Source organism: Pogona vitticeps, chromosome 1 (genome assembly GCF_051106095.1).
Source record: "Pogona vitticeps strain Pit_001003342236 chromosome 1, PviZW2.1, whole genome shotgun sequence".
Classification (NCBI taxonomy): domain Eukaryota; kingdom Metazoa; phylum Chordata; class Lepidosauria; order Squamata; family Agamidae; genus Pogona; species Pogona vitticeps.
In genome coordinates, this window is record NC_135783.1 from 141,802,546 (window position 1) to 141,815,514 (window position 12,969).

General features: G+C 37.6%; 1 protein-coding gene across 22 annotated transcripts in view; it reads right to left on the reverse strand.

Moving 5' to 3' along the window:
* PUM2 (pumilio RNA binding family member 2) overlaps positions 1-12,969 on the reverse strand; it is a 108,088-nt gene that overhangs the window by 16,934 nt on the left and 78,185 nt on the right. For 18 of the 22 annotated variants that reach the window (XM_078388685.1, XM_078388670.1, XM_073002046.2 and 15 more), the window contains exons 13-15: positions 11,412-11,648; positions 5,003-5,270; positions 3,233-3,362 (exon numbers count right to left, since the gene is read on the reverse strand). In XM_078388685.1, the coding sequence (XP_078244811.1) occupies positions 3,233-3,362; positions 5,003-5,270; positions 11,412-11,648 (635 nt within the window). The remainder of the gene's footprint in view (positions 1-3,232; positions 3,363-5,002; positions 5,271-11,411; positions 11,649-12,969) is intronic. The other 4 variants (XM_073002095.2, XM_073002092.2, XM_073002076.2 and 1 more) reach the window with 1 other exon arrangement.

The window sequence follows — 12,969 nt, forward strand, 5'->3', positions numbered from 1 at the left end:
TCTAAAGCATTTCATTTCATGACCTGCATGAAATTTATACTACTGAGTGAACTTCTTTGGGGAAGCAGGCTAAGAAAACAGTGTTCTTACTGAAATATACTGACTCTGTTGCATGTCTTTACTTATGTTTAAGGCTAAATACTTTCTAAAATATGCAGAATATCCTATAAAATGAAACTGAACTTATGATCTTGTAAATTCAATATGTTTTCAGAGCAATATGGATAATTTGGTTTTGCTATCACTGTTTGCAACACATATGTATACTTTTTAAACTTGTCTCTTGCTAAAGTGGGTTTACATTTGTTTGTTTCTTTGAGTGCTTCAAATGTCTGGGGACACCCTTCTTGAACTGTCTCAGGAGAAGCTGAGGGTTGAGCTGTAAGGGAGATTGCCTTGCTTTCTTCTGAGGAAATGGTTCCATTGGCACAGGCTGAATTATGTATGTAACACTATGTATCAGGGCTCACTGAAATACCATCTAGAAAATTACTCTGCCTGAAACATCCCAGACACAGATGCTTTGAGAAAACAGCACGTTACTCAGTTCTTGCTGTGGTCATCTATATATTCACAGAGTTTGGTTCTGCACCTGCACAGACACTCTCACAGAATCTTCCAGAGTTCTGGCCTCATGTCTTTTTCCCGTAGCTTTTTGCACATGCTCCTCCCTCTTAGCCAGATGCCTAAACCACTTAGCTTAAAACTGCTGGATAGCTCAGTGGTTTAGGGATCTGGTTGCGGAACCAGAAGTTGGGAGTTCAATTCCCCGCTGTGACTCCTTGATAGGGCCTGGAGTTCATGATCCATAAGGTCCCTTCCAGTTCTGCAGCTCTAAGATAATGATTATAGTTGAGACATCTTTCTGAATTCTCTAGTTCTCAATAAATAGAAGGCTAAAGCCCTCTTCTAAGGTATGCAATGTCCTCTCCAAACCAGTTTGTGGTGATGGATAAAAGTTTGGCAGAATCAGTGATTGTGACATATGGAATGATACTACTTTTGGCAAGGATATGCCTGTGTATAATGTTACTTTGTCTTGACTAAACTGAATATGCGGTGGATCATATACTGCTGAAATTTCACTTGTTCTTCTTGCTGAAGTAACAGCAATCAGAAATGCTGTTTTAAAATTAAGTAATCTAAGATCTGATGTTGCCAAACCAATCTCTGTGCTTCAACAATAGTAAAGTCTGTAAAGTCATAATCCACGACTTTTTTGGAGTTATACTGTTATATCTGTTGACTCCTCTCAAGTCTAGAATTGGTCTGAAACCATCATTCTTTTTTGGTACAGTAAAATACTGGGAGTAATATCCACTGTCTTTGTATTTTCCTGGTACCATTATTCTAGCATCTTTTCCTATTAGTATTGCTATCTCTTTGAGGACTTTTGATGGTGTGGTAACTTGAATATGCCCTGTAAGAGGAAGTCTGTTGAACTCTATTACATGACCATAAGTAGAGATGGGGGTATACATATACAAATACGAATATTCCCGCACAGCTGGACTTAACGAGGGGCCAGACCCTGTGGCCAGCCCATCCACTCACATGGCTGGCCCATCCACTCATGCATCCGGCAGCAGCGTAGCCTTGTTCATTCTTCCAATAGCTGCTGGAGCTCCGCTCTCTTACTACTCGGCTAGCTACTCGGCAGCCTCCCACTTCCTGGAGTGGCCAGGCAGGCAGGATGAGAGCAGCGCTCAGGGAGTGATTAGAAGAATGAGCAAGGCTGGTGCCGCCACCTGGCCTTCGTAAAGTCCAGCGTGCGACTTCGTTTTTTTAGCCAATGAGTGTGGTGATTGGTGGACTTCCTATCGGCACAATGATTTCTCCTAGGCTAATGAGATCTTGATTGGTTTCATGTCTGATAGTATCTTTTTCTGGACTACTCTCTTCAATCATGATATCATGATTACCTGTCCTTAGAGAGTCTCTTTTCAGCATAAGATACTGGCCAATCTATAATTTTATATAAATAAGGTGCAGGACAGAAAAAGGGGGGCAAATACAGAGCCACACAATATTGTCAATCAATTGGAGACCCTGAACAGCTGTAACCTCTGTGTCTTGGAGACTGGTGGTGTGATATTGATATGGATCATGATTTTGATCACCAATCTCCACTCCATGGTGCTTCTTTCAGACATGGCAGCAAGTGATGTCTTTGAATAGTTCTTGGTTTTGTCCTTGACATCATAACCCATCTCTCCTTGGTACTGTGCTTGAAGGCAGTGAGAGATCTTGCTCAGGTGAAACTCTTGGAGATGGGAGCTTTGATGAGGACAGTGGAATACTCAGCATTAACTGATTATGCAACTCTTATTTGAGATGGAGCCAACATTTTGGGATTTATCCTGTTGGCTTGCTGCAAGTTCCACTATTTGTGACACTGCATATGAGCTGTTTCAGATTTATCCTTCTTAGATTTTTTTTCAATTTGTCTAGACTGGTATCAGAGGTACTTTTTCTTTTTTCTTTTACTATGAGGATGTGGTTATTTTCATTGATTTCAAAGATGCCTTCAAAGGCAAAGGACACTTATTGTTCTTTAACAGAGCTACTGGTTCCTGAGCAGATACATTTTTAGATACAGTTTCAACTGTTTTCTTAGTTTTCATAATTAATTTTGATGTTGACTGTTTGGTTACAATGCTTTTATTTAAAGATTCTGCTGCCTTCAAGGATTATTTCCAAAGATAATTTTTTTTAAATGATTGGCAATTTTTAAAGGTTATTTAGTGAACCTTCTAAAGAATGTGCAAATGGGTTTCTCCTAAACAAAATAAACACTGATGCCTACCTTCCTAAAGTACAATTGTTCCTAAAGAACAACAATTTGAACAGTATTTCATCTAGACTGCTGAGGCCCTAAACTACAAGACGTAACAGAAGGAAAGGGGATGGGAGATTTAACCTAATATTAACACCTAATTTATATATATATATAAAACAAAAAGGGAATAACAAAAGTGGGCAGAGCATGTGCTGTAAAGGCTAAGGGAAAACATGATGTGAGATCAGCACTCTGGACGATTCCATGAGACTGTCTGCGCAGGTGCAAAACCCAACAGTGTGAAACACAAAGACCATGACAAAGAAAACAGGTATTTAGCCTTTAAAGATTACAAATCTGGGCATTGGAATGGAGAAAAAGTTTAAATCTTCCTCCATCTGGACAACTTCAAATGATCAAAACCTTCAGTGACATTCGCTTTTAAATTCTTACCTCAAAGAACTTCTGTATTACATAGTTGCCAAAGACATCTGTCATTAACTGATACGCTGCTTGCAGAATCTCACTAAATACCATCTGACGTTCAGCTGGTGTAGCTCTTTCGAGTTTCTGTTGTATAAACCTGTCAAGCACCAGAAATTCATATGCTACTACAAATAAAAAACCCAAGTATTGTAAAATGTTATTATTGGCCATATCAGGGCACTAAATTAAAAGCCGAAGACTATATACAGTGGGCCCTCGACTTATGAACAGCCCTACTTGCAAAATTTTCGGGTTACGAACCCGATCTCATCGCAAGTAGTAAGCCCTACTTGCGAACGTGGATTGGGTTATGAACCCAAAAGGCAGGGAGAAAGGGTGGGAAATTCGAATTTCCTGCCCTTCCTCCCTGCCTTTGGAGCTTTCAAAAGGCTTCCTCCGACATCAGAGGAAGCCTTCTGAAATCTCCAAAGCCAAAATGCAGGGAGAAAGTGCGGGAAGTTTGAACTCCCCGCGCTTTCTCCCTGCCTTTTTGGCTTCATAACCGGGGGGCCAAAACAAGCTGACTTTTCCTTGTTTGAAAAAGCAAGCCGGCTTGCCAGGGAGAGATCAGCTCCCTCCTTTCACCCGACGCTGAGTCCCCTTCGCACTGGGCTGAAGTTCAAACTTCCGGCGCTTTCTCCCTGCCTGTTTGGCTTTAGAGAGCTCCGAAGCCGCCCATCGCGGTGGCGGGGACCCCCAGGGAGGTCTCCCAGGGCTTGCACGCCTCCATGGGAGACCTCCCTGGGGGTCCTCGCCACCGCGATCGGTGCCTTCGGAGGCAGCGTAGGGCCGGGAGGCTTCGGAGTGGTAAGTCCTTTTTTTAAAAAACGTTTCTGTGTGGGTTTTGGAGGGTGGGTTTGGACTGGGGGGTTATGTTTCTGTGTTTTTTTGTGTTTTTTGTTTGTTTTTTTGCAGTCACTACGTGGGACTTGCTCTTTTTATTTTTATTTTTGTATTATTATTTTTTTAAATTCCGTTCCCATGCATTTTTTTAAATTCCGTTCCCATGCATTTCAATGGGAAATGGTAGGTTGACTTATGAACTTTCCGAAGTACGAACGTCCTCCCTGAATGGATTAAGTTCATAAGTCGAGGGCCCACTGTATTAACACTATAGTTCTGATTTTTAAAAAGAGTTTATCCTGTGTTAAGGGAGTAGTCAAAGGCAAGCTCTGACAAAGCCCTAGAGAGGTGCACTGAAATTCTTAGGGTATCATCAGCTTCAATGAGATAACATTTCATTGCCCTCAGTGGGACAGAATCAATGGAATGAACCTGTTACTCACTGGCCCAAATCCCTTTGCTTAAGATACACTGATGTGACACAAATGGGGAACTGTCATAAGTTTAAAAATTACCACAGACACCTCCTGTTTTGTACTGCATTGTGTGACTCAATATATGCAACTGATAAAGTCTATGGTGATTTCTTAAATCAGTTTGACTTGCCTCCAAAAGCTACACAATTTGTTTAGCTGCCCAAGAGGATTTTGGCCACTGAGTGATGACAATGGCCATTTCATCTCACACTGGCCTTCTTAATAAGGAAGCATGCAAGCAGAATGCCATATTCAGTTTTTCACAGAGTACTTTAAGGGTGAAATATTATCTGAATACAGTCAATAAGAGCCTCCCTCCAGCTATTTCCGTGGTGACTATTAAAATGCCAAAAATGTTATGAGTTTTCCTCAAAGACTAATGGGAACATTTCTAACTATTATTATTGCAAATGCTTACCTTGAACCATGCTGGTCTCGAGAAAACTCAACTATGTGTCCAACCAGGTCTCTTAACTGAAGATTAGGAAAGCGGTTGTTTCTGAAATCCTCCAGTAACCTACTACGCCCGGAAGGCATAATATCAGACCTACTATAACGAAGACGAGAGGGAGGAAATAACTGGCTGCTGGAACTAAAAAGGCTGGAGGTACTTGCTGCACTGCGATACTTCGCTTCTGCTCCTGGTGCTGCAGATATATAGCGACCACTACCATTGGTCAGTCCTCCTATAATGAAGCAGATCTGTTAGAAATAAGTCTTAAATATGCTACAGAAATTATACTACAAATTAGGAAGGCTAGAATAACGAGCATCTTTTCACATTACTCCTTCTTGTTATCTTTCAATTTATTATGGGAGAAAGAAAGAAGGTCTTTCCCTCCCTCCCTCCACCCCTAGCTGAGGACCAGAAAGCATAAAACTAATCAAGACAGTTCCAACATAAAACAAGAACTTTGCAACTAGTGTCTGGATATCCATACCCTTTGCACAAATGGAAACTGAACTATAACACTGGGGAACCAGTTTGTGTTAGATCAATATAAGTCAAAACAAATACTCTAGCACCTTTGACACCCTTTATCAAATTATGATATATCAAAATATTAAAAATATCCTGTTACTCAATGTCTGCCTCTTATACAAAAAGAACCTAACTGATCGGTATGCCAGTCTCCTAATCTGTTATCAAATCTGTTTAGCAAAACAAAACAAAACAGAACACTTGAAACCCTTTTTAAAGAAATAAAATTACAAAAATGGTTGTTTTATTGCAGCTGTGATTTATTCAAAACACATTCAAGTGATGTTCTCTTTGAGATTTGCTTTTCTACCACTTTCCTCCTCCCTCTGTCCATCTTCCTAAAACACAGACCACCACCTCCTCCCATACTAAAATAGCTGCTGTTAGAGATCACCAGAAACACTGAAGAGTTTGCAAACAAGGTATTTTCCAGTACTTTCATTAGCTGGTACATATTAATTTGATGCATATTGTTTAAGCAATTGAAGAAGAGCCCATGGCAAACATCTGCTAATTTGACCAACCTAGATAAAACCAGGTCAGGCTATCCCAAAGCTTCCTTTGCTCTGATAGGATGTCTAACTTAACATTTAAATATATTCATATACTATCTTTTGTTGTAAATATGAAAAAAGCAAGTTTTTGCATAGGTAAAGCTGACTAACTATACTAAATCAACTGATGACACTAAATGCACAATTCTAGCTAACATCAGGAAGTTGAGTCATAGCAACTGGACTTCTTTCTTGTTAGGTTGAAACATTTTGCTACTCCTCCAAGTAGCTTCCTCAGACTGGAGAAGCTACTTGGATGAGTAGCTAAACATTTCAACCTAGTAAGAAAGAAGTCCAGTTGCCATGACTCAACTTCCAGACAACCTCATCTGGATGACTGAGAATCTTCACAGATTTCTAGTTAACATGAATTAATTTGATTGATGGTTGATCTAAAGGGTAGTGAAACATTTATAACAGAATAACAAGTCACATCCAAAGATTAAGATCCTCTGTTCTCCAACACATCCTGAGAAACCTCTTTCTGAAGGGTGCCCCCAGAACTAGATTGCAGCTACAGCTGGGGAAGGGGGGGGGGAAATGGTATTCTGTCAGATGGAGGAGCATTAGTGTAGTTTTGTTTGCATTAAATTCTTGTGTTCAATTTGGGGCAGAGTGGATTTGAATTTGTTTTAAATCACAATTTCTGTTTTTTAAAAATCATTTTTTGATGATTTAAATAAAAAATAATTTTATTTAAATAAATCATTGATTTTTATCCACCCTGATTTGGGATAATTCTCCACTTCCATTGAATCCCTTGGAAGAATTCCAAACTATTCAAGAACTTTCCCTCAATTCCCTATAGGAGCAGATAATGTACATAGGGAACAGAGGAAATGAAAGCCTGGTCTCATAAACAATGTTCTGCATATGTACCCTCTAGATCTAATCCCCTGTTTCAAAAAGCTCCTCTGACCCCAAAAAGGCTTCTGCTAGTGTCAGAAAGGAATTCAATTGTGTGAGTAGTGAGATGGGGACAAGCCCTGAAAACTCGCTCTCTCTATATACAGTATATGTATATATATAAATAGAGAGAGAGAACGATTTCACAAGCTTGCTACATCTAAGTAACTGTGATGATCCAAACTGTTCATCAGAATAGGGAAATTAGTTCATGATGAATCAGAAATGATATAACAATAAATAAATAAAAATAAAAATAAAAATAAAAATAAAAATAAAAATAAAAATAATAAAAATAAAAATAAAAATAAAAATAAAAATAAAAATAATAATAAAAATAAAAATAAAAATAAAAATAATAATAATAATAATAATAATAATAATAATAATAATAATAATAATAATAATAATAATAATAATAATAATAATAATAATAATAATAATAATAATAATAATAATAATAATAATAATAATAATAATAATAATAATAATAATAATAATAATAATAATAATAATAATAATCTTGGAACTGTAGAGCTGGAAGAGACCTTACGAATCATCAAATCCAGCGTTTAACAAGGAGCCATAGTGGAGAATCACATTCCCAGCCTCTGGCCCCGGAGCCATCTTATTGTAATATATCTTGATAAGGAGGAGAAAGCACTTCTATTAGCTCCAAGCAAGGCCATCCCATTTTTGTTAGTTTGCCCCTGCAGGGAGTCTATCAGCGTCTTGGAGCAGGTTCTTTAGAAGGCCCTGGCACTGCTGTAGGAAGTAAGTGATGGGGAATCCATCTTCTGTGAGCAAAATCATCTTTCTCTGGACATCACTTTTTAAAATTATTGAAACCTTCCAGACCTTTTAGCCATTGCTGTTAGAGACTTTATAAAATGCCTCAATTTAAAAGGTACAGTGATATACATGTGACACAGTAAAACACACACACACTGTTCTTGCATTTGCTTAGGTATCAATAGAAAGGGAGGGGGCAGAATAGGGAAGCAGACTTGTGTATCAGACCTAGATCCTAAAGATTTCTTTTGCCCCCTTCTTCAAAGTGCAGAGGACTAAAAACAACACATTTTTCTTCTGGATTCAGCCTGAATTCAGATGAAAGCTAATATGCAGTGATATTACTACAGAGATCTAAAAATTCAATTTTGACGGAAAACTGGCACTAGATTAAATGAAGTAGCACTCTGAATACCACAAGGTGGCAGCAATTATTTGATAATTCGAAGAAACCATTACTTGCATCTCCTGTATTTCAAGTGCACAAAATCTAACCTGCACATAAGAATTCTTATTTTCAGCTTGAATATTGGTAGGTATCTAAGAATTTCCATGAACTTTATGGTGTAATTAGCACACACAATCAAGGCATAACAGACAAATTAGGAATCTCTTGCACACAATTTGTTTTTTAGACCAAAGTCCATGAGGCTAAGTCATTGCAAAATTTTCCATCAGTTTTGATTAATTTACTGCATGACAATGTTGTGCAACCAGATCTACATCTAAATTGTGGTCCTTGAGGCTATGAACACATCTTACTAGTCTTATTTGGGTAGAATTATGGAAAATTGTCCCTGGAAACAATTTTTTCTTTTAAACATAGGCAGCTCTTCACAAATAGTGAATGGAGATAGTATTGCTTTTATTATTAACAAAAATCCTGCCCCATTCTTTTTATACAATGTGAATTTTTACCACTACCTCCACAAGAAACTAAACTTGCTAAAACACATATCTGTATCAGGGTACTGATTCCTATTGAAAGCAATGTTTGCAGCTGCTCTAGTAAGTGGCAGAAAATGCATAGGGAGAATAATGGTAGGCATAACCCTAGGAAAGCTAGTCCATCTATCAAGATGAAGAGGGGAAGGGAAGGCAAAATGGCAGGACTAAGCAAAAAGGTCAAGATGAGCAACTAGTAAAAAAAGTGGAAAGAAAGGATAGATACCAAAGGAGAATGAAAACTATGAGACTATTAATTGATGTGAAACAATGGCTTTTGCCTTTCAGTTCTCTTTGGCACAGGAAAGAAAAAGGCAGAAACAGAAGACCAAGAAACTCTTTTTTTGTAATGCTGGCATACATGGCAACTGAATCTTTCTGATATTCTTATTTTATGTCCCCATGGTTAACAACAATTTAAACATATTATAATTCTGATATACAATCCAGCCTTTAAATCCTGTCTGTTTTGAATGTATTAAAAACTGTTAATAATACATACAAACACTGCTCGGCAAGCAGCATCAACGTTTGCTACAACAAAACTTAGTGGCCAGAATCCTGGCATAGGTTAAACACTGTAAATCACAGTGAATCGTTGCTAAAGTCCACATTGGTATTCTTTGTCAAGCACCAAGTCACACACTTGACTTGCACCAGCATACATAAACCATGGGTCAATACTGACAGGCTTCAGAAATGTGTCCTCAGATTAGCACATTTCTTCTGTACATGTGAACACAATAGCTAATGTTTTCTTTGAGATTAAAAAATAATTCATAAGCTCTGATGTTTGTCTCCAGTTCTCTGAGGGAAGTACTACGAACTGCAGAAGAAAAGAGGGACTAATGGAACCCAGTGGTTTCCAACCACCCCAAAACAACCCTAAGTAGAATTCTACTCAAGGAGTGCTCCTTCTAGTGGTAACTCTAAATATAATTCAGGATTTAGAAGCAACTTAATGAAATGAGGCTTGTTCATTTGGCTGCTGCTAACCCTATACTACTCTTATGCAGGAAAGCACTTGCTGCTGAATTTATTCAACTAGCAACTTGAAAACAAAGTGTGCATTTCACAAACTATCAATGAAAAAAGTAATTCATGCATTAAAAAGCTATAGAATGTATAATGGGTGATCATTTCTGTTAAGGCATCTTTCTTTTTAAGGCATTTAACATTTTAATTCAAAAATTTTCTCTTTCATGACTGTGAACATGTGTTTAAAACTATTTTATCAATGCATGATAACAGCCAAATACAAAAGAATTTCTCAGTTCAGACTTCCAGATGTCAAGGCTTCTCTTTTGCACCCTCCATAACTGGTCAGAAGTAGAAGGACCCAGGTATCACAAACTATGCAAAATAAGAGCTACTTAACTAACACACTTTATGCAGCTTACAGGACAGGTTTTGTTGTAGACTGAATTATCCTAGTACACAATTAGGGTTGGATTGTTGTTTTTAGCCTAGGGTACACTCAACCACTTTTTTAACTGGGGCCACAAAAGCACCTGATATTAGGGAATAAATTGTGTGATTCTGGGAGAAATCAAACCACTTGGAAATAAAATTTGGATACTGAACATTGGCGCACCATGACTATAATTTTTAATAAATATTGCATGTTAATTTGACAAAAATGTATAAGGCTCCATTTGTATTGTATCACCCCAATGCAACCAGGCGTGAAATATAAAGAAGCCCAATAAATATATATCCCAAAACTGTCTGCCTATTTTCACAAGTCAGTCAGAAGAAACAAAGACTATTTTGGGAGTTACAGGACATGACATTTGTGGTAAATCAAGTTTTGAATTTCATATACTGTATGGTAAAGAAACTCTTCTCTATCTAAATGCTAGATTATAAGTCATACAAAGAAGCCATATTCAACTTACACTAAGTAGAAGATCAGAACAAGAGGACATCTGTAGTTACAAATTGCAAAATACACCCCAGCAGTACATAGAGAATTATATATCTTTCAACAAAATATTGACTATCAGCATACCACCTCACTAGCTCAAATAAGATATTGCTGATGCAGCAAGTGTAATGGAAAAGATGCATTACAGAATAAATATTACTATTTCCCTCACATATATTGCATGATTACCTTCATCTGTTTTGAAGGCAAGCACTTATAAATAATTGTGAATCCATGAATCTATTGGCTCAAACAACTGTTTTTTGTACCACAAACTTTGATTGAGCTTTTCTTTGACAAACATGAGAAAGCTGTATCATTACCACGCACCAAACATTAGCCTAAAGCTGACTCCATAAAAAATAGAGGTATGTTTAACACAGATACAGGGAAAATATACCTTCACCTGTCATACAACAACAACAACGACACAACAACAACCCAATCATAGTTTTATCCTATGTTATCAGGACATTTTCATTTTTATGTGCCAAATCTGTAGGGTGGCATGGGAAAACTTGTTAGTCCCATAACTGATCCCTTGCAAAAGCAAAAGATTGACCGCACTAAGCGAAGACTGGGACTAGGCCCACTATACAACAGTGTGTTACTGAAGAGGCAAGCAGACAACATCTTTAACCCAACATAAAATATTTATATACATATAAAAATACATATACACACATACATATACAACAAAAAAGGGCTTTGGTTTTTTTACCTAAATGCAAACTGGATGAGGATCCATGTGATGAAAGTGATGGCGGTGGCGTAAGTGAATGTCCTGGAGTTTGGCTTGGCAGAGGCATGCCTATTGGGCTTGGAGAGGAGGAAAATCCCAGACTATTGTAAAATGGCTGCCCTATGGGTGCTAGGCTGCTACTAGATCTTTTGTACAAGTCAGAACTAGTAGATAGAGACTCTCTCCTTGTGGCACTACTACTTGCAGAACTGCCAACTGAAGAAGAAATAAAAAGACCCTATTACATACAGTGTCAACCAAAGAAAACCTAGCCCCAACCTACAGCTGGGCAATAACAGATGTGATCACAATAATTTTAACAATCAAATTATGCTAAAGACAATTACTGTGATAACCACACATGATTTAATAAATCACAAAATGAGTACAAGCATTCCTCAAACAAGGAAGGATTTAAAGCAATCTCTAAGCCTTGATAACAGTCAAGACTTAGTAACATTTTTATAATATTTGATACTCTGGAGTCAGACTTTGGGACCAATAGTCAGGTATGTCGTACGGTATTAAACTTAACAAATGAAACTGAATATTAACTTGAAATCATTTCTGCAAACAATTCCCCTTGGGTTCCCCCCCAGACAAAATTCTGTATTTGATCAGGAAACCTCCCACTCCAACTGGTTTGAACATGCTACTGGACTTTTCTGCATAAGAGACCTTTAGGGGACACAGTTAGTTTCATCCTATTTAGCAACTGCCAGTAAAAATTATTCCTAGCTTCTTATTTCTCAGAACCATTCAAACTGACCCCACTATGCAATCTTGATTGATGTTATTTAAAAAAAAAAAAAAACAAGAGAAGGAAAGAAAAAGGAAAAAAGTCCAGTTGTATTTTGGAGGTAGGTCATAAAAGGACTTGGATTCTAGATGCAGAGTACAGGCCTGGGTGAATAAGGTTAAACAAAGAACTACTGTGTTTCCCCAAAATTAAGACAGGGTCTTATATTAATTTTGCTCCAAAAATGCATTAGGGCTTATTTTCAGGAAATGTTTTATTTTTTTCATGTACAACAATCTACATTTATTCAAATACAGTCATGTCACCTTCTTCTGGTTGCTGCACAATGCTGCACAACGGCAGAAGGCAGAATTTCACTTCACTGGGGCTTATTTTTGGGGTAGGGCTTGTATTACAAGTATCCTAAAAATCGCACTAGGGCTTATTTTCAGGTTAGGTCTTATTTTGGGGAAAACAGGGTAGGATGAGCACAAAGATATGAACGAGAAGCTTAACATTAAAAGTAGCTTAGTGATATACAGTACTTGTATACTGCCCAATATCCCAGGATACACTTCATACAAGTAACTTTATCAGTTTTAGTCCATTATTGTGAAAGTTATGCAATAGCAGGGCACTGAAAAGGCTTGATTATCTACCTAGCTATATTTGAAAACAACGTCTTTTTTTCTACTTAACAACGGTGAGCAAGAAACAGGAAACTCACTTAGAATTGTGTCTTCTGTTTAACCTGGGCAATTTCACCTTTGTCTTTTGATTTAAAAATGCAGCATGTGT